Source organism: Plecotus auritus (genome assembly GCF_963455305.1).
Source record: "Plecotus auritus genome assembly, chromosome: 7".
Classification (NCBI taxonomy): Eukaryota; Metazoa; Chordata; class Mammalia; order Chiroptera; family Vespertilionidae; genus Plecotus; species Plecotus auritus.
The window spans coordinates 176477344-176498681 of NC_137774.1; the positions used below are offsets into that span (position 1 = coordinate 176477344).

The window sequence follows — 21338 nt, forward strand, 5'->3', positions numbered from 1 at the left end:
GCGCAGGCCGGACCCCGGGGGACAGGCCGCCTCCCGCCAGCGGCCGCCGGGGGCGAGGATTTGTTTCCAGATCCCCGTGTTTTGCGATGTCTCAGGGGCACTAGTCTCATATTTTATTTCAAGAAAACTGCAGGCCAGTTTGGGAAAATGAAGTGGGGACGGGAGGGGGAGGGAATGCAAAGGTTTATGTAAAAGACGTGTTTGATAGGGACAGTGTCTACGCTGGCTGGCCCCAGCGCACGCCGGGACGTGTACCGTGTCAGAAGGGGACAGATTACAGACCTGGCGGGTCTTCCACAAAACCTAACCTCTCTTAGGTGTTTTCTGGGAGGGGATCCAATTGTGTGAGATGATTGTTTTTAAAAGAAGGGACGAGTTTGGTGAAGACACAGAAGGAGCTTGGATGTTGACTCTGGGGAAAAAACAGCGGGCCTTCCCCTCTTGTCAGAAGCTGACAGTTTCCTGTGAGAATTGAGTTTACAGACGAGGGGCCCCTGGCTGCCGTCCCGGCGGCCCCCTCGCCCTCTCTTGTGCGGACCCGACGGGGACCCGCCGCGTGGCTGGTGCGCCTGCTGCCAGCAGTTGCCATCCGTGTGTGAGCGAGTTCAGAGGCCGAAGCACAAGGCAGTGCGGCCGCTCTGCTGGTACGACCCGCCTGCCGGGCCGCCGCGTCGGGGACAGGGAGTTCCTTCCCCCTTAGGGCCGTAGCGGGCCGCCTGGCTGCCGGCAGGGACCTTGTGACTTTTTAAAGATGAGCCGCGTCCTGGGCGCCTTCCCGCCTCCACATGGAGCCCTGTCCTCCTTCTGGAGCCCCGGAGCCTCGTCCCCGCGTGGCCGCCGTCACCTGCTGTGTGCACACACCGTCTCCCAGGCCCTGCTCTCCACAGGGAGGAGGCGCCGAGTGGATCTCTAATCCTTGGAGCTCCAGGGCCTGTAGACAAGGCCAGGCAGGGCGCCGTCTCAGGAACCTGGGAGCAGGCACGGGATCCTGGGGTCCCCAGGCAGCAGGCGTCCTCGGGGCTGGTCCGTCCCGGGACCGACCCCCGAATGACTCACCTGGAGGCCGCCTCCCAAGCTGGAGTCTCAGGTCCCAGCTCCTGAGACCGCCACGTGGTCGGACAGGCTGAGGCCCCGTACCCCTGTTTTCACAAGCGCCCGGTTGCTGTGCTGGAAACGGACCCCCTGGAGGACCTCCCCCTTTCCTTCTGCACCCTCTTCTCTCTGAGCCCACAGGACCTCGAAGGGCGGGGCTGGGGAGAGGCCCAGGGCCCGGGCCCAGCGCGGACGATGCCATGTGGCGCTGCCGCCCGCAGCTGCCGACGAGCCACTCGGCCGGCGATGGCAGGGGCTGGAGCTCAGCTGTGACGCTCCGGGCTTTAAAAGTCCGGGACCTGCCCGGCCAGTGGCCAGTGGGTGAGCGGCGACCTATGAGCCAGGAGGTCACCGTTCCCGGTCAGGACACGGGCCGGGGCTGCGGGCTCGATCCCCTGTAGGGGGCGTGCAGGAGGCAGCCGATCCGTGATTCTCTCCATCACTGATGTTTCTCTCTCTCCCTCTCCCTCCCTCTCTGAAATCAATAAAAAATATATATGTATATATAAAAATAATAATAATAAATAAAAGTCTAGGGCCTGGGTTTTTATAACAAAAATGGTCAGTCCTCCAAGGCCCTGACTTTGGGAAGTCAGGGAGGACAGGGACCCGCCCGTGTGCGCCTGGCTGCCGCCTCAGCTGGCCCGGGCCATGGCAGCCAGGCCGGACACGCAGGTCAGTGATTTACCTTGTATCTGACCAAACGAAGAAGAAAAATCAACCATAAAGCGTGGGTTTACAGCAAAAATGGCTGGTGTTCCCCAGTGAGACGTGCCGGAGCCTAATAAAGTTTTATTGAGAAACAGCGTGGAGGAGACTGGCCGGAGGGGATGAAGGATGCGGCGGACCACGTGACTGTGGGTATAGACACACTGCTCCTCGCGGTGCCGTAAAGGATGCTGTACCTGCCTCGCCTGCCTCCTCACACAGGCCCCAAGCCGTCAGGCACGCAGGGCAGGAGCTGGGCCGGCCCGAGGGAGCAGCCTTCCTTCCCGCGAAGGGGCTGGCCTCCCGGACCCTGGCGAACGCAGCCGCCTGTCTGCGCCCCGAGTATCCCAGGTGTCGGCCTGGGCACTGCGGAGGCTCGGGGCCAGGTGATGGCGCCGGGCCGGCCTGTGCCCGTGGGATGGTCCGCGGCTTCCTGGGCCCCGCTGCGGAGGCTGGTGGCACGCTCCCGGTGGTGACCATCAGACTGTCCAGCCCTTACGGCCTCCGGGACCAGGGCACCCTGGTGGAGAAGTCGCACCAGCCACCTGCCTGAACACACAGCTTCTGCGATCGGATCAGGGGTCTGCGGCAGAGGCTGTATTTACAGTGCGGGAGCACTTCTCACGCACGTTGAAGCAAAGACGACGATTCATCAAAGAACCGTGCGGTGTGAGCGTCCACCTGTGAACCAGGAGGTCACGGTGCCACTCCCGGTCAGGGCACAGGCCCGGGTTGCGGGTTCCACTCCCCGTGTGGGGCGTGCAGGAGGCAGCCAGTCAAAATCCTCTCTCATCCATGTTCTCTCCCTCTCCCTGTCTGAAATCAATAAAATACATTTTTACAAAAGGAAAAAACCTTGTTTAAGAAGTTTTGTGTTCCTATTCAGCCACACTTTTGTTTTGAGACGAAATATGGTGTAGGGCTTAGAAGACGCCACGTTCAAGTGTCCTTTTCACAAATGGCGGCCAGGCAAGGTTTGCCAAGTGCGACCGAGGCACGCTGGTGTAGGCAGGGCTGGTGTAGGCACGGCTGATATAGGAAGGGCTGGTGTAGGCAGGGCCGGTGTAGGCAGGGCCGGTGTAGGCAGGGCCGGTGTAGGGAGGGCCGGTGTAGGCAGGGCCGGTGTAGGGAGGGCTGGTGTAGGCAGGGCCGGTGTAGGCAGGGCTGGTGTAGGGAGGGCCGGTGTAGGCAGGGCCGGTGTAGGCAGGGCCGGTGTAGGGAGGGCTGGTGTAGGCAGGGCCGGTGTAGGCAGGGCCGGTGTAGGGAGGGCCGGTGTAGGCAGGGCCGGTGTAGGCAGGGCCGGTGTAGGCAGGGCCGGTGTAGGCAGGGCCGGTGTAGGCAGGGCTGGTGTAGGGAGGGCCGGTGTAGGCAGGGCCGGTGTAGGCAGGGCCGGTGTAGGCAGGGCCGGTGTAGGCAGGGCCGGTGTAGGCAGGGCCGGTGTAGGGAGGGCCGGTGTAGGCAGGGCCGGTGTAGGGAGGGCCGGTGTAGGGAGGGCTGGTGTAGGCAGGGCTGGTGTAGGCAGGGCTGGTGTAGGGAGGGCTGGTGTAGGCAGGGCTGCTGTAGGCAGGGCGGGTGTAGGCAGGGCTGCTGTAGGCACGGCTGGTGTAGGCAGGGCTGCTGTAGGCACGGCTTGTGTGCAGGGCTGCTGTAGACACCGAGTGGAACAGTTTGTGAGGAAACTGCAGACTCGAACTTGGGCCGGAGCTGTTGGCAGCCCAGCGAGGACGTGGAGCTGCAGCGCTCGCTGCTCTCTGGCCGGCGGCGTCATCGTGATGACCCAGTAACAGGTCTCCATTAGCGGGAAGAGCAAGCACACGTGAGCCAACCTGCCGTGTCACACAGGTGATTATACTGAAAGTCACCACAGACGTTCTCTTACAGTGCAGTTCGAACCCACAGCTACACCTTCACGTGGGAAAATCTCTAAGGCAGTGGTCGGCAAACTCATTAGTCAACAGAGCCAAATATCAACAGTACAAGAATTGAAATTTCTTTTGAGAGCCAAGTTTTTTAAACTATATAGGTAGGTACCTTATTTTTAACTTAATTAGGGTACTCCTAAGCTGGCCTTTGCCAAAAACTCAAGGGGCCAAAGAGCTGCATGTGGCTCACGAGCCGCAGTTTGCCGACCACTGTCGTAAGGTGTCACCCACCAGAAACGGGACGCCTCCGCCTAGACGCCCCGTCGTCTCTCGCACCCCGTTACCGGGGAACAGCCGTGCACAGCCTGGACGGCCGCCGCCCCGCTGAGCAGCCCCGTTCCTACCGCGGCAGACCGACGCCTGGAGGCGAAGGCCACACACACGGGGTACATTTTGAAATAAAAGGTAACGACTTTGAACTTTAGAGCGCTGGTTGGCAAACGGCAGCTCGCGAGCCACATGCAGCTCTTAGGCCCCTTGAGTGTGGCTCTTCCACAAAACACCACGGCCTGGGCGAGTCTATTTTGAAGAAGTGGCGTTAGAAGAAGTTTAAGTTTAAAAAATGTGGCTCTCCAAAGAAATTTCAATCGTTGTCCTGTTGATATTTGGCTCTGTTGACTAATGAGTTTGCCGACCACTGCCTTAAGGAATACAAAGGGAGCCATTGTGTACATGTAAAGAGATGGTTTCATCGGTACCAGATGTATTTTGGCAGATAAAGTCCAACTATCACTGTGTATGTTGCACAGTTTTGTTAGAATTGTATGTGTTTTAAGGCAGGTTGCCTTGGATACTCCTTTCACATGTAGGGCATAAATCTGCACCAGGACGGAATACGTTCGTTGCTTCTGATTCACTCGTTTTCGTCTTTCCTCTCCACCAAAACGATGGACGCGCATGTGCGTGTTTGTACATAAAGCTGTGCAGCTCCCCTCCGTCTGAGACCCATCGCCCTGGAGCGGCGAGTGGTCCTCACTGTCGCCTCGGGGCCTCTCCTGCGAGAGGGCGAGGCCGACAAGTGTCATGTAACTGCAACCCCTGTCCACGCGCACGACCGAAGAAATGGAGTCCTTTCGAGCGCAGTGCTCCTTCCTGGGGAGTCTGGATGTTACACTCCGTGTCTCACTGTTGGTCTTCCGCACTCACTGCCCACTCAGCAGGAGGGCTGCCCGCCCCCCCCAGGCCCCCCACCCCACCCCAACCCCTGTCTCCCACCACTGCCGGTGAGCAGCGTCCGGGGCCTTAAAATCCTCCGCAGCGGGGACTGGCCGCTCTGCTCTTCAGGCTGCAGGCCCTGAGCCTGCCCCACAGTCAGACCGCAGGTGCCACCCGAGCTATTGGGCCCTCGGCCCGCAGGCGCTGAGCCTGCCCCACAGTCAGACCGCAGGTGCCACCCGAGCTTTGGGCCCTCGGCCCGCAGGCGCCGAGCCTGCCCCACAGTCAGACCGCAGGTGCCACTGAGCTATTGGGCCCTCGGCCCGCAGGCCCTGAGCCTGCCCCACAGTCAGACCGCAGGTGCTACCCGAGCTATTGGGCCCTCGGCCCGCAGACGCTGAGCCTGCCCCACAGTCAGACCGCAGGTGCCACTGAGCTATTGGGCCCTCGGCCCGCAGGCCCTGAGCCTGCCCCACAGTCAGACCGCAGGTGCCACTGAGCTATTGGGCCCTCGGCCCGCAGGCCCTGAGCCTGCCCCACAGTCAGACCGCAGGTGCCACCCGAGCTTTGGGCCCAGGGCGGCAGCTTAGCGAGATGCCCGCTCACTCCCTGCGCCGGCGCTGGCCGCACCGCAGAGCCGAGGTGGGGCCCGTGCCCGGATGAAGCGGAGCAGAGCCAGCACTGCTGCTCCTGCACAGTCTGTGCAGCCGTGTTTCCTCACTCGGTAGCAAGCAGGAGGGTCTGAGTTTTTCATTTTTAAGGACTAAACATGCCGACATGAATGTGCTGAAATCGTAAGCCAAGAGGCGCCTCAGGCTCCCAGACTGGCCGTCGGACAGACGGACGGCACGGTCCCCCCCAGGTGCTGCCACTTACAGCAACGCCCAGTGCTCCGCATCATGTGACCTCTCACGCCTTCCCATCCCCGCCGGTTCTGGGAAACGGAGTCAGGGGGCAGCTTCCTGCACACACACATGCGCGAACACACACGCACACACACGCACACGCGCGCACACACTCACACACACACACATGCGCGAACACACACACACGCACACACACACACACACACACACACACACACACCACGTGTGTCTGGTGAGCACTGTGCATTAGCACGACTCTGGAGAGAGAACATTCTTTTCTTTCTTTTTTTCAAAGCGGCTGCTCCGGTTTTCATCCCGTCCGCAGCGTCCTCTGCGTTTGGCGATGTCAGGTTTGTTAAGTTTTGCCACTCTGGTGGGTGTGCAATAACACCTGTGTTTTAACTGATTTCTCCTGGTTCCTGGTGGGACTGAGCGTTTTTCCGATGTTCATTGGCCATTCAGGCTTTATGGGGTTTGTTTTTTTATTATTTCTGATCCTCTCCCGAGGATATGTTTTTATTGATTTTTTTTAAATGCATTTAGTTAGTTAATCCTCACCTGAGGATGTTACTACAAACAGCATTCTTAAAAACTCCCTCATTCTACCATAACCCTTTAATATTCTAAACTAAGATTCCAATTAAAGATGGAAAATCATCTAATTCAAAACCAGGGACCAATTTTCATCGAAGGCCCACTCCAACCTAACTTCCTTAAAAAAAAAAAAAAAAAAAAAAAGCTACTAACCAAATTGCACTTTTGGGTTCTGTGCGAAATGAAAGTAATCAAATAAAATCTCACTCAAGTTGCTTTGACTATAGCCCAGGATCTACTGCCCCCTGCTGGGGGAGCTACCTAACGACAGCACCATCCGTGGCCATACAAAGGCGTTTCCATGTCATTGGCTATAACCCCTCTGCGGTACGTTACATCCCCATAACGTTTATTTTATAACTGGAATCTGCACATCTTAATCCCTTCATTTATTTCATCCACCCCCGGCCCCCTCTCCCCCCTGGTAAACACTAGTTTTCTGTATCTACGAGTCTGTATTTTAGATTCCACATATTAGGGAAACCATCTATAATAATAAAAGCTTAATATGCTAATTAGACCGGACGTCCTTCCTGAAGACCTTCCAGATGAAGTGGGGGCTGCGAGGGAAGCCGGTGCCAGCAGCAGGGGAAGGAAGGCCTACTCTTGCACGAATTTTGTGCACCGGGCCTCTAGTACATAAACATATTAACAACCGGGGTACAAACCCTCGGAATATCTACAGTGGGCCCGTACCTCCATGCTTTCAGAATGAAAAAAAAACTGTCTTCTTCTCATAAGGGGCTAACATTTAGTGGAAGGAAGAAGGAAGCATGAATCGAGAGAGGGCAAGGCCGGGACCAGGCCATCAGGGAGCGGTCGGGGAGGGTGTGTCTGCCTTCCGGGGTCCTTCAGCCCAGTTTCTCTGGATCGACAGGCGGGAAAGAGCCTGGCTTACCGGGGACTCCTGACGTCAGCGTGGCTCCCGTAGGCCCAGGAAGAGGCAGCAGGCAGATGCTTCCCCTGGGTGTGAGGGGCGGGGACAGGGACCACCAGCTGGCTTCCTGGCACCAAGCAGGCAGTCAAGGTTGGTTGGAAAAGTGAATTCCATGCTAAAAGGTTTCACTAGATGTAACAAATAATATTACCCCAAATGCAATCCATCTAAGTGTCTGCAGGTATAGTCTTCATTCCCAATATGCATAATGCGAATTCTGTGGTGTCAGTCGCCTGAAATTACGTCCGTGTTTTAGTGCTTTACGACCTATACGGAGGTCATACACTCCTGTCCATGAAGACAATATACAGGTGCCCACGAGGAGACCGGGCCTTTGTTTAGGACAGAGACCTTGCAGGAAAGTTGTTCATTAATGACCTCACTAATGGGGACGCTAAACAGGATCCTATCTGAAGGTGCTTTAATAACCACACAATTCTCCTTTTCATTGGCTGTGGATCAAATTTTATTTTGATTTTATTGATTTCAGAGAGGAAGGGAGAGGGAGAGATAGAAACATCAATGATGAGAGAGAATCATTGATTGGCTGCCTCCTGCATGCCCCCTACTGGGGATCGAGCCCACAACCCAGGCCTATGCCCTGACCAGGAATCAAACTGTGACCTCCCAGTCGATGCTCAACCACTGAGGCACACCGGCTGGCTGTGGATCAAATTTTAAGTATCAACTAACAGTATAACCCAAAGGAACCTTGTTGCTAGTCCATTAACCTGGTTTTACAGCAACTTTATGCTGATTTGTATACGGATACAATACGAAGAACTTATAAAATCTAATAAGTAATGGTAAGATGATAGATTCTGAAATCCTAGAAATCGTCACAGTATGAAATACATGTTTTATGTCTTAGCTCTGAATTTTAACACACAGAGAAATGCTGCTCATATACGTTTTTAATCTTGTGTTTATTTGGTTTACTTTTTAAATATATAAATTCTGAAAATATATCACGACTATCCGATAATGACTTAGTGCGCCCTCCAGTTCTGCCAGCACCATGGTGGTGCCCTGGCTGTGGGGTGGGGGGTGGGGGGTGGTGGGGGGCGGTTCCTGAGACAGAGCCATGAATCCAGTTACAATCATTAGTCATGGGTTCATTTGTCTACCGCGGACATCTTTCCTCACGTTTAAATTATCCTTCCGTTTTCCCCTAAAGCCGTCCCTCTCTCTAGCTCCGGTGTAAGGTCTCACCCTAAATTCTCCTGAGTTCAGGAGAAGGAAAATCAAAACGTGGTCCAAGGTCAGGCAGCCACATCTACGCGTGAGCACTTCACCATGTGAGTGATTTAATCGCCGGTTGCCCAAAAGCATTCTTTGTTTCTCTTCCAAGATGATGACGATTCTTCGTATATTTCCTAAAAAACAGAATTGTAACAGGGACTCAGTATCAAACTATTTAAATCCGCTCCTCTCTTAACAATCCCATGGATGTTTCTATACGGCACGGAGGGCAGAAATGAATGAACACGTCCCCTGCACGTAAGGACGCCAACCCAGAGGGACGCCACGGACAGAAGCCTTAACAAGGGGGACGGCGGGGCAGACTAAAGGACGAACTCCCTGGGGACCGGGACAGGGACAGCTTGGCCGGCAGACGCGGGCGGGGTCTTTAGTTCTAAGCATTTTCCTTTCCAAACACACCTGCTGCTCCCACATTTCTAACTGCGCTGGCCCCCAGGCAGAGGGCTCGTCCGGCCACAGAGTGACCTGACCCTGCAGAGGCTCTCAGGTGACCGCGCCCGCCTGCCCGCCGCTGCCTGCGTCACGGAGGACCTCGAAGCACAGGCTGCGACTCGCGTTCCCACACGTTCCGGAGGGACAGGCCACCTTCCCTTCTTGCTCGCTAGCCAGCTCTTCTGCGGTCGGAGCGGAAACCCCAATTCACGGTCCTCTGGACACCTGGACGCCACCCCCTCCGCCCTCTCACTGCAGTTGGTGGGCTGTCCCCTCCCCCTGCCCAGGCTCATGACTCACGGTGGGGTGCCCTCACGGTGGGGTGCCCTCATGGTGGGGTGCCCTCACGGTGGGGGGCCCTCATGGTGGGGGGCCCTCATGGTGGGGGGCCCTCGCTGTGGGGGGCCCTTGCTGTGGGGGGCCCTCATAGTGGGGGGCCCTCGCTGTGGGGGGCCCTCACTGTGGGGTGCCCTCGCAGTGGGGTGCCCTCGTGGTGTGGTGCCCTCACTGTGGGGTGCCCTCGTGGTGTGGTGCCCTCACTGTGGGGTGCCCTCATGGTGGGGTGCCCTCACTGTGGGGGGCCCTTGCTGTAGGGTGCCCTCGCTGTGGGGTGCCCTCGCTGTGGGGTGCCCTTGCTGTAGGGTGCCCTCACGGTGGGGTGCCCTTGCTGTGGGGGGCCCTCATAGTGGGGGGCCCTCGCTGTGGGGGGCCCTCACGGTGGGGTGCCCTCGCTGTGGGGGGCCCTTGCTGTGGGGGGCCCTCATAGTGGGGGGCCCTCGCGGTAGGGGGCCCTCGCGGTGGGGGCCCTCACTCCCTCCTCAGGAGCCTCCCCCGCTCCGTGGACACTGGCCTGGCTCAGAGCAAACCACCAGACTGGGGGCTGCACGGAGACAACGGAGACAGGCCCCTGCACGTCCACCCTCACCGTTTCCCGTCAACAGGGGCTCAGTCTGCGTTCGGACAGCCTGGTCGCGGCATCCCACAGGCGGGTCAGGTTCACTGAGGGCCCCGCCCGGTCCCCGGCCCTGGCTGCCCCCCCCCACCATCCCCCGGGCTCACGCTCTGCGCTCTGCTCAGCGCCGCCTCGCTGCTGGCTGCCGACAGCACAGAACAGCCCCTGCCGCTGCCCCTGCCCAGCGGGGAGGAGGCTCTCCTGACCAGAGGCCGCTGGCTCTCACCGAGGGGCTGGGCGCACAGACAGAGAGCCCGTGCGCCCCCATTCACACTGCTGAACCCACTCCTGTGCTCTCTCCCAGGGGGCAGTGCCCCACCCTTTCCTTTTCTAAAAGGATGGAGCCCTGGGAGGCCTCGTGCCTGGAAGAATTTCTGTGCCGGCACCTGCGCGAGCAGCCGCACACGTTCCCGCCCTGCACAGGAGACCCCTTGTTCGGGGAACCCTGACCCGAGGGCTCCGGCAGCCGGGGAATCCCAAGTCGTACACGGTGGAGGCCGGCTCCGCGCCGTGCATTCTGGGGGCGTATGTTTTTCATGGTTAACAAACCTTGGGAAAAAGATCCCATATAATAAAAGGTAATATGCTCATTAGACCGGACGTCCTTCCGGACAACCTTCCGGACGAAGCCGGGACTGCGAGGGCTGAGGCAGAGGCGGTCACGGCGGCGGGCGGGGCCGAGCCCCTTGCACACGAACTTCGTGCATCGGCCTCTAGTTTTACATAAACCCCCCGTTTCACGGATTAAGGGAGCTGGAGTGAGCACGTCGGGGAGACCCATGAGTACAAACTCCGCACGTGCTCTCGTGCTTCAAAATCCCGGAGAAAAACACCGCCCAAAGGCGGAGTCGGGCGCTTTCTCGGGTACCTTCTTCCACACGGGCACCTTGGCCTTCAGAGCATCGATGGCGTAGCTCACGGCTCCGAGGGACGCAGCCCTGTGGGCCGAGGACACGGCGATGACAACGCTTGTTTCGGACACGGGGACCAGGCTGCAACGGAACAGAGGACACGTGAGACACCTTCTCTGAACCTACTGCTCCGGGGCTCACGGCCCGTGAAGGAAAATCCCGGAGAAGCTCCCAGAACAAACCCCGCCTTCTTTCTACGTGGACTCCCCGCCTTCTTTCTACGTGGACTTCAACAAACGCCTGAGCCACACGGACAGGCGCCAGCTGGCGAAGCAGCAGAGAACGTACATGTCAAACAGCAGCACGCAGCGAACGGGACCAGCGGCGCTGTGATCCGAGTGCAGCCACTGGTAACAAGGTAGCAGCGAGCTGCCATGACGACCCAGTCTCAGCTGCTGGGCTCTGTTCAAAGCCTGGAACCCATGCGTCTTAGTGATGCAAAAGGCAAACGAATCTCATGTCCTTCAAAGGCATGTGCGTCCGAGTGTCTTTTCTTCATATAAACAGAGTCTAGAGCAGGGGTCCTCAAACTTTTTAAACAGGGGCCAGGTCACTGTCCCTCAGACCATCGGAGGGCCGGACTATAGTTTAAAAAAAACTATGAACCAATTCCTATGTGCACTGCGGGCCCGGGACGCGTCAGCTGCTAAGCAGGACAGGCAGCGGCACCCGGCAGGCCGGATCCATGTCCTCGGCGGGCCGCATGTGGCCCGCGGGCCGTAGTTTGAGGACGCCTGGTCTAGAGGACCACTCTCTAACGGCCTCCAGGACTTCCCCCCCATTCGCACAAGCTGTGCAGCCCAGGATCAAGGGTCTTGCCTGCCGGAAGCTAATTCCAGCATGTCATAAAGGCAAGAAGTTTCATCAAAAGGCTGATGGAACCTTGAGGATTGCCTGCCGGAAATGGCTGAGGGCATTTCCCCACACCTAACGATTTGCATAGATGGTTGCTTGCTGCCAGACAGCGGAGGGCATTTTAAACTACATGCTATTGCCTCCTGCTGGCCAAACACCTGAACAGCCGAAGGCAGTTCCTCCGATCCAACAATACCTCTGTGTTCTAAACCTTGGCCTTCCATATGACTATCTACCTTGCTTTAGGACAATTTGTATTAATAAAAAGCAAGGGGTCCAGAGAGAGAGGAGGACTTGGTTTCTTTAGCTAAGTCTTCTCTGGCTCCCCAAAATGCCTTCCAAAATTATGTTTCGTCTCTGTGTACTCTTGATTAATTTACTCACAGAGCCTTCTCCAGATTCCTGAACCGTTCCAGACGCCGAGAAACACACACCGGCAATCCTTGCCCACCTGGGCCCTGGCACAGCAGCTGGCACTGCCCAAACGTTACAGTGGAACAAGCAGCCTTAACGGCACTGGGAGGTGCCTCCACCGTCTGCCAGGAAACACGCTCACGTCTCTCCCCGTGAGCCAGGACCCCGTGAAACCGCAGGGTCCGCGTTAGCACGAAGGCGAGCTGGCGCGGATAAAGGGCGTCGTACCCAAGTCTGTGGAACACCGCGATGTGCCTGACCGGCCACTTCTGCCTCACGTCACTACAGATTCTCCGGACTTCGTTTTCTGCCATCGGTATGTATGCTTCGTACTCTAAGCTCATGACTTTTTTCCCTTCAAAGTTATTCCTTGTGGTCCCTAAGAAGAAGGGGGAAAAAGGCAATTAAAATAAGGTTTCTCCTTCTAAGAGAAATTGCACAGTAAAAAAGGGTTCTAATTTTTTAAATATATTTTTATTGATTTTTTTTTTTTAGAGAGGAAGGGAGAGGGAGAGAAAGAGAAAAACTGATGTGAGAGAGAAACATCGCTGGGCTGCCTCCTGCACGCCCCCTACCGGGGATCAAGCCCGCAACCTGGGCATGTGCCCTGACCTGGAACTGAACTGGCAACGCTCTGGTGCACAGACGACACCCAGCCACCGGAGCCACACGGCCGGGGGCAGAAAAGGGCTATTTTGGAAGAGACAAGTAGCATACAGATCTGTCCAAAGATTCCTGTGAAATATTCCAGAAAGGAACATGATGAGAAAAACAAGATGCCTGTCCCAAAGGTAAGAAAAGAAGACGCGCTGACGCGGCAGGCGGACGGAGACTCTCAGGTGCCGAACCAGCACAGAGTTCTTTTCCGGCGCATTTGCCGCTTGGAAGGACGCATCCCGTCCCCGGGTGGTCGTGAAGATGCCACCGTCACCGTTCCCCTGAATGTTTGGAAAACACAGACTTCTCTCGGCCACGGACGTCTGTCCTGCTCTCAGTGGGCCTTCAACATGCTCATTTGAAGATTATCAACACAAAGCAAAAGCTGGGAACTTCTGCCCCCCGCCCCCCACCCCGGGTCACCTGGGCTCAGTGTCTCAACATCCCGCCCTAACACTGAACACGGGAAACACGTGCCTTCACGGCCTCGTGCCGCCGGTGGGAGCTGGGGACACACACTCACCCACAAACAGGGACACGGCGCCGCAGAGCGGGGACGTCACCAGCCGCGAGACTTCCTCCACGGACAGCTTCTCGGCCGTGAACCTGATGATATCTTTAGGTTCCTCTTCGTCGTCACCCACCGCTGCCCTGGGAGTGAGACAGTGACAGACCTCAGCGGTGGTGCAGGGGCAAGCACCCGGCCGCAGGCTGCACGTCCAGGCGCGTCTTCCTGCATTACAGGTGTTAGGAGGAGGACTGGATCTGAATGATGCCAATAAGTGTGAAGTTAAGGAAAAAAAACAACAACACAGTGTTTTTTTATAAATAAAAACCCCGAATGAGTAAGCATGGCATGAAAAGGAGTCTGCCACGAACACGATCACTTAACGCAGGGGTGGGCAAACTTTTTGACTCGAGGGCCACCATGGGTTCTTAAACTGGACCGGAGGGCCAGAACAAAAGCATGGATGGAGTGTTTGTGTGAACGAATATAAATTCAAAGTAAAGGAGCGGAGGGGAGAGCAAGAGAACCGGAGAGAACAGCCAGATCCGGCCCGCGGGCCGTAGTTTGCCCACGGCTGACTTAACGCATCAACGACCCCTCACGCCCGCCCACGTCATCCCTGCGCTCGAACTGCTCCTTGGATGGCTCTCCCATCACCATCCCGGGAGGGCCCAGATCGCGACGCGTCATCCACACGCACGTCACTCTACCTGCTGTCACCAAACCTCGCCTAGAACCGCCCTTTCCTTTAGCCACATGGGCTCGGGGGGAGCAGAGATGGTGCCGCCGCAGGGACTGGTTCATTTCACCGCGGGCGCGACCCGCACAGGCGCCCAGGAAATAGAAGGGCGAAGTGCCCGCCTGTGCACAGCCTGGGTCCTCGCCGAGCACTGCCCATTCCATCCAGCACATTCCAGGCCTGCTCCCGGCGGGCGGGGACTGACCACGCACTAGACGCGGGCCAGGGAGCGGGGCCGGGGGCGGGGCAGGCAGGTCGAACCTTGCAGGCCGCGAGGAGTCTGGATAAAATCCTAAATGCTGGGGGTTTCCCCCGCATGAAAGGTGAGGAGTTAGGTGCCAAAACCGGTTTGGCTCAGTGGATAGAGCGTCAGCCTGTGGACTGAAGGGTCCCGGGTTCGATTCCGGTCAAGGGCATGTACCTTGGTTGCGGGCACATCCCCAGTGGGAGGTGTGCAGGAGGCAGCTGATCGATGTTTCTCTCTCATCGATGTTTCTAGCTCTCTCTCCCTCTCCCTTCCTCTCTGTAAAAAATCAATAAAATATATTAAAAAAAAAAAAAAAGATGAGGCGTTAGGGAGCCGCTCAGGGCGATCCCAACCAAGGACGCTTCCTAAGCCCAGTGTTCCCGCGCCGTCTCCTCCAGCCCCTGAGAGGAATGAGCTCTAGACCAGTGGCTCCAGCATGTCCCACCTCCCGGACACACCTGAGCCCCGCCACCCCCTTTTCTGGCAATAAGATACAGGTAAGCCAAAGCGTCTCTGAGCTTCAAACCGTGCCGCTTCCCGCCCTGGTTCTGTAAGGACCTAAAACTGGATGCTTCAAACCCCGGCCAACACACCAACCAGGCACCGTGCTGCTGAGTCAACTTCCACATCTTCCTAAGGAGCAGCTCTAATCATCACACACACGTGCTCACACACGTACATACACATGCTCACACACGCACGCACATGCACACGCATGCTCACACACATGCACACACGCACACGTGCTCACACACGTACATACACATGCACGCATACACATATGCACACCCGCGCACACACACACCCCTAACTTCAATGGCAGCCCGTTATTTCTGAATAAATTCCAAACTCCAAAAAATAGCACTTTTCTAAAATCACGGAGGTGATAAGGTGACCACGTTTCCAAATAAAACAGAGACACATGTGTAGCAGGGAGCCCCTCTATCATTCCTGAATAGCAGGACGGGGAGCCCATCTTTGCGGCCACGGCGGGCGATCTGCTTTGCAATGTTGATTCTTCACTTTGGGGGCGCTGGCTTCCAGAAGAGCGTGGGGCAACGCGGGTGAAAAAGTAATCGGGCCTCCGTGGCTTGTTCCTTTCCGTAATGAAACCAAGGATGTACCGCTGCGTATGGCAGTCGCTCCTGATTCTGGAGAGAAACCCTCGCAAGTTGAGACGCTCTCTCCCGTTCCTGACTTTACCGAAGCGTTGAACGGGCATGACTGTTCGTCTCTACGTCATTTCCTCGCCAGCGGACAATACGTTAAGCCTCAGTCTGTCCGTGCGTCCAGACTACACTGAGAAACGTCTTCCACGCCCTCCACGCGGGGACGCCGTGTTGTTTGGGAAGACGGAGGGAGGGCATGGGTCCGAGGCCCACCTGCGACAGCTCATTAATAAAGCTGCCTTTTCCCATCCCTGGGAAGTGGGAAGCGCCCTTTCCAGGCTGTGACCTTTCACTTCCTGGCTGCATGTTACTGTTCCCGCACCCTCCGCGCCGGGGAGCTGTGACCCAGCGGGAGGAAGCGCATTGGTGAAAAGGCACAGAGTCCAACCGGCTGCCCGCGGATCTCGGCTCTGCCACTTGCTGGCCACGCGATCACAGACTAGCTTTGTACCTTCTCTGGGTATCGGTTCTCCCTCCCGCAGCAGAGGGCCCGACGCTGTGCCTGACGCACGAGAAAATCCCAGTAGACGTGTGAAGTGAAGAGGACGAACACCTCCGCGTGACCGGAAACGAAGCTGCTGGTAGCAGAATGGACGCAGAGACGGCGGGGAGGTGTCCCACGTCCGTCTGCACCGATCCGGGCTGCGCGGTGACAGCGAGCTCGTGCAGACAGACTCACGGAGAGCGCAGTCCACGCCACCGGCACGCAGGTTACACCTGTGTGACCCTTCACCACGGACAGGAACACTCACCTCACAGACTCCAGGGGCCCCCCAGCACTAGCCTCCACTAATGGGGGGGATGACGGCGACTTCGTCTCCTGCTCGAAGCAGAAGGAGCTGATCTCCAAGCTCGACATATTCCTGACGCACAGCCAGGATCACCTGGTTCCTGACATCAGCCAGCCTGGAGGGAGGGAAGCAAGGAGAGTGAGCAGTGTCAGTGCTGTGCTAGGCCTCCAAGGTCTTCAGTGAAAACGGTGACATAAGCCCTGGCCCGTGTGGCTCAGTGGACAGAGCGTCGGCCAGCAGACCGAAGGGTCGCAGGTTCGATTCCGGTCAAGGGAACGTACCTCCGTTGCAGGCTTGATCCCTAGCCCTGGGTGGGGCCCGTGTGGGAGGCAACCAGTCGATGTGTCTCTCTCACATCAATGTTTCTCTCTCTCTGTCTCTCCCCTTCCCTTCCACTCTCTCTAAAAACCAACAGAAAAATACCCTCCGGTGAGGATTAAGAAAACAAAAGAAACATATGACGTAAATATTACTTTGTAGCATCGCCTGCAGAGTTACTAATTAAAGTAACTTATATTCTGCAGAGAAAGGACGCATCCATTGGATAGCATACTCATTCACCACCAAGAACATAGTCACCTGCCAACAACTCTTATTGGCTGCTGTGTGTCTTAGAGAATTAAATACTGACAAGATAAAAGACTGAAGATAACATTCAGACCAGGTCAGAAACAGAAAGAAAAAAGAACAATTTCCTAGTTCCAGGAGCCTTCTCAGTGTACAGTCTCCTAAGCATACCTCAGAAGTCCCCCACAAGACAGGTGTCTCCCGGCAGGTGAAAGGTTAAAGGTAAGGTGGGACAGAGGCCCTGCATGTGTCATACATTATCAGGGCACTTTAAGAGCAATTTAAAAGATATAAAATAAAAACTGAGTCGTTTTTTGAACACGCGTTGCGGAGTATCTTTTACATGGTGAACATCTCTGTGGACTAAGTGACCCTGTTAATATTCCTGAACACCTTCTAAGAAGCCACTTTTACAATTTGTCCCCAAAAGAACTTGAGGTAGGGACAGCAGCAGGAACGTTACATCGGCCATCGCCAAACGCAAATTCAGCCGCCCTGGGGTTTGGCCTCTCTCATTTTTCTCTTCATCTTAGAAATTTCTATTTTGACTTCTCTGAAGACGTGGCAGGACGTAAACGTTTTAAGCACACATTTTAACAGAATGTGTAACCATCTCACTTAATGCTATAAAAATGCAGAATCTGTCAAAACCGGTTTGGCTCAGTGGATAGAGCGTCGGCCTGCGGACTGAAAGGTCCCGGGTTCGATCCCGGTCAAGGGCATGTACCTTGGTTGCGGGCACATCCCCAGTGGGGAGTGTGCAGGAGGCAGCTGATCGATGTTTCTCTCTCATCGATGTTTCTAACTCTCTGTCCCTCTCCCTTCCTGTCTGTAAAAAATCAATAAAATATATTTAAAAAAATGCAGAATCTACATGTTCGAAATCTTGAAATTCCAAAAGCAAGTATGAGCCCGTCCCTCGGGGCGCACCCAGCTCACGGCGTTCTCGGTGAACCACCCCGACCTGCCTCGAGGGACTGGGACTGGCCTCTCCGGTGCGGTTCCAGAAAAACAGAACGAGGGACCCTCCCCGACGTTACGGAAAACAACGGGAATGCTTTCACTTTGATCGCTTATCCCTTTACACATTTTTCAGAATGCTAGGAAGTGTTCGTCGTCGGCGTTCGCCAAATGTTTACCCCGGATGCCGCGTTTCTATCTCACTCCACAGCTGCGACGCCTTTATTTCTTGGGGCACAGAAATGGTCTCCGAACGAATCCCTGTGATTTCAGCACTTTTCGCAAAATACAGCACTTGGACCTGAAAGGAGAGAACATGCTCTTACTAACGACTCCCGGCCCTTGTCTGACACATGTTTACCTTTTTATCAGAGACCAACTGGGAGTTAGAGAACATTAACCGCCCAGCATCTCTGCAAGTCCACATTTTGACAATGTTTATGTGTCCGGCCCATTCGCACTCATTTCTCGGTGCTGTTTAGCTCTACAAACGCCGGAGAGCCACCGCCAGCACCCCATGAGGGCCACCGCCAGCACCCCAGGAGGGCCACCGCCAGCACCCCAGGAGGGCCACCGCCAGCACCCCAGGAGAGCCACCGCCAGCACCCCAGGAGAGCCACCGCCAGCACCCCAGGAGGGCCACCGCCAGCACCCCAGGAGGGCCACGGCCAGCACCCCAGGAGAGCCACGGCCAGCACCCCAGGAGGGCCACGGCCAGCACCCCAGGAGAGCCACGGCCAGCACCCCAGGAGGGCCACGGCCAGCACCCCAGGAGAACCACCACCGGCACCCCAGGAGAGCCACCACCAGCACCCCAGGAGGGCCACGGCCAGCACCCCAGGAGAGCCACCGCCGGCACGCCAGGAGGGCCACCGCCAGCACCCCAGGAGAACCACTGCCAGCACCCCAGGAGAGCCACGGCCAGCACCCCAGGAGGGCCACGGCCAGCACCCCAGGAGGGCCACGGCCAGCACCCCAGGAGAGCCACGGCCAGCACCCCAGGAGAACCACCACCGGCACCCCAGGAGAGCCACCGCCAGCACCCCAACGCTGGCTCCTCAGACAGGTGACCTGAGGCGGGCCTCCAGCTGACCAGGGTCGGCCCCTGCTATACACAGGTGAACAGGGGCCCGTGTCCCAGTGCAGCTGACAGACAGAGTGGACGGCCGGGGAGGTAGAGACTGCCTTTCAGGGCGGCCCTGGCCTGGCACCCATGCCTGGCACAGGGCTGAGTTATGCAACCGCCGCCACAGGGCGCGGAGCGGGCGGGTCTGCCACGCAGGCCAGCGGGTTCCCAGCACCTGCACCTGCACCTGCACCGGCCCACCTGCCCGGCGCGCCACTCCCCACCCACCCGCCACTCCCCACCCACCCGCGGTTGCACACGCACGGAGGACGCGTTAGGAGGATTCTTAAAATGCTGACCTTCGGGGCGGCCGCCCGGTAAAGTGCGTGAGCGCCCACCCGGCGCCCTTACACGCAACACCCACACAGGCCCCGGTGGGAGCTGCGCTTGAAGCTAGAACGGGGGGGCGGGGGGGGGGGCTCTGGGAAGGGGAGGGTGCGGATCTTCTAAAATGAAACTTGTCTCCGAGAGAAGGAACGACCTAGGACGGGGCAAAGGTCAGGGTGCCCCTAGGGAGGGAGGGTGCCCCTAGGGAGGGAGGGCGCGGGCGCCCGGCCAGAAGGTGCCCTGGGCTGCGCACAGCCTCCGAGGCCGGGAGGGGCGCGGGGCCCAGGGCCGCAGGCAGGGGGCTGGGGCTGGGGCTGGGGCTGGGGCTGGGGCTGGGGAGGGGCGGAGCGGGGCGCGCGCCCGGAGAGGTGCCCACCTTACCTGGCAGCGCCGCACCATCCCGCCCGAGCGCGCGGCTCCGCGGTGCCAGCCCGGGGCGGAGACAAGGTGCGCGCACGGCGCAGGCGCACCTGACAGCCGGGCCCGCACTGCGCACGCGTCCCGCTCGCCCCGCCTCTCCCGCGGCGCCGCTGCGGCCCGGAGTCTGGTTCCCCCGGTGCCGGCGGCGCCGCTGCGGCCCGGAGTCTGGTTCCCCCGGTGCCGGCGGCGCCGCTGCGGCCCGGAGCCTGGTTCCCCCGGTGCCGGCGGCGCGGCCGCGGCCCGGAGCCTGGTTCCCCCGGTGCCGGCGGCGCCGCGGGACCTAAAGGGGCCGCAGGTGGCACGGGGCTGGCCGACGCGCCTGCGCAGAGAGGCGAGGGGGAGGGCTGACCCGACTCCCCTGGACACTCGCCACCTGCTGGGCTTTCCCACCGCTCACCTGCAGCTTCTCGTTCTTTCTTTATTTTAAATATATCTTATTGGTTTCGGAGAGGAAGGGAGAGGGAGAGAAGCATCAGTGGTGAGAGGGAATCGTGGACCGGCTGCCTCCTGCACGCCCCCCACTGGGCATGGAGCCCGCCACCCGGGCCTGTGCCCGGACCGGGCTCGAACCCTGACCTCCTGGTTCATGGGTCGAGGCCCAGCCAGGAGCCACCTGGCAGCGTGCGGGCGGGCGGGCGGCTCCTGAATAACCCTTTGCTCGGCCCGCCGCGGGCGCGATCGCTGCTCCTTAAGGCGCGGAGCATCGCGATGGAAGCGACCCTTTTCCTGCTCGCGGCCGCCCCGCAGTTGGTGCCACGGGTCCGTCCCGCCGCCCCGCCTTTACCGACAAGGACTCCGTGCCCATTGCCGGTTGGTTCTGTGGGGAGAAAGGGGGCGTCCGTCCCCTTGGCGCGCCTAGTCCGGGTGTCATACAGCGTTCATGGTCACTGGGATACCAGGTGTCATACAGGGACCCGGGTCACATCCATGGGGGCGGGGGGTGGGGGCGGGCCGCTCAGCTGAGGGCTGGCCCCAGGAAGGCCTCACCCACCGGGAGGCGGGGCTGGAGCAGCGCAGCGGGGAGGGCGGGCATTTCACTGGCCCCGCCCGCCAGAGGGGTACCAGCCGCAGCTTAGGGAGGCCACAGGGGGAGGACAGCTGGCCAGGCGGGTGCCCCCAGCGAGGGGTAGTGGAGGTGAGGCTGGAGGTACCAGGGAGTGACCCAGGGCAAGAGAAATGGACAAGGACCCACAAACAGCAGCATCTGTGCTGGGAACGTGGTGAGCATCAAGGATAAAGAATCCTAGTCACATTCAGACAGAGCCACGGGGTGATGACAATGACCTCAGCCTGGTCGGTGACGTCCAAGGTCAACCGGTGGTGTGAGCAACGTCTCAAGAGCCTCTCTCAGACACCTCCCTGGGCAGGAACGCCGCCGTCCAGAGAGAAAGCACCCTAAACACTCGGCAACAAAGAGGCGAATGGCAGTAAAGAAAGGAAGGAAGCGAGATTTTACCCCCTTACACATAAAACAAGAGCATCAACTGTGGGATTATGGTTATGGGGTGAAATATAATTGATATCAGGATATTTTAAAAACATAATAGAAACGGCCCCAAATTGGGACTTGTGTTTACAAAACATCTATTCAAGCCTCAATATTTTTCATAATCGCGTTTCTTCATTTTAGAAGGCTCTACCTACCAGGAGCCATGAGAAATGATGCCTAAATAAAAATGTGGCGATTTCTAATTCCTTCCATTTCATTGTTGTTAAACTCAAGCAC

General features: G+C 57.9%; 1 protein-coding gene across 1 annotated transcript; it reads right to left on the reverse strand.

Annotated features, from left to right (window-relative positions):
• Positions 1-8181: 8181 nt before the first annotated feature.
• MOCS2 (molybdenum cofactor synthesis 2) lies at positions 8182-19625 on the reverse strand. Its single transcript, XM_080680821.1, has 7 exons — positions 19574-19625; positions 17919-18040; positions 16174-16327; positions 13282-13409; positions 12330-12480; positions 10790-10913; positions 8182-8650 (listed from the first exon to the last, which is right to left on the reverse strand). Exons 3-7 carry the CDS (start codon positions 16278-16280, stop codon positions 8582-8584), a joined length of 579 nt encoding a protein of 192 aa, XP_080536947.1. The 5' UTR covers positions 16281-16327; positions 17919-18040; positions 19574-19625; the 3' UTR covers positions 8182-8581.
• Between the last annotated feature and the right edge of the window lie 1713 nt (positions 19626-21338).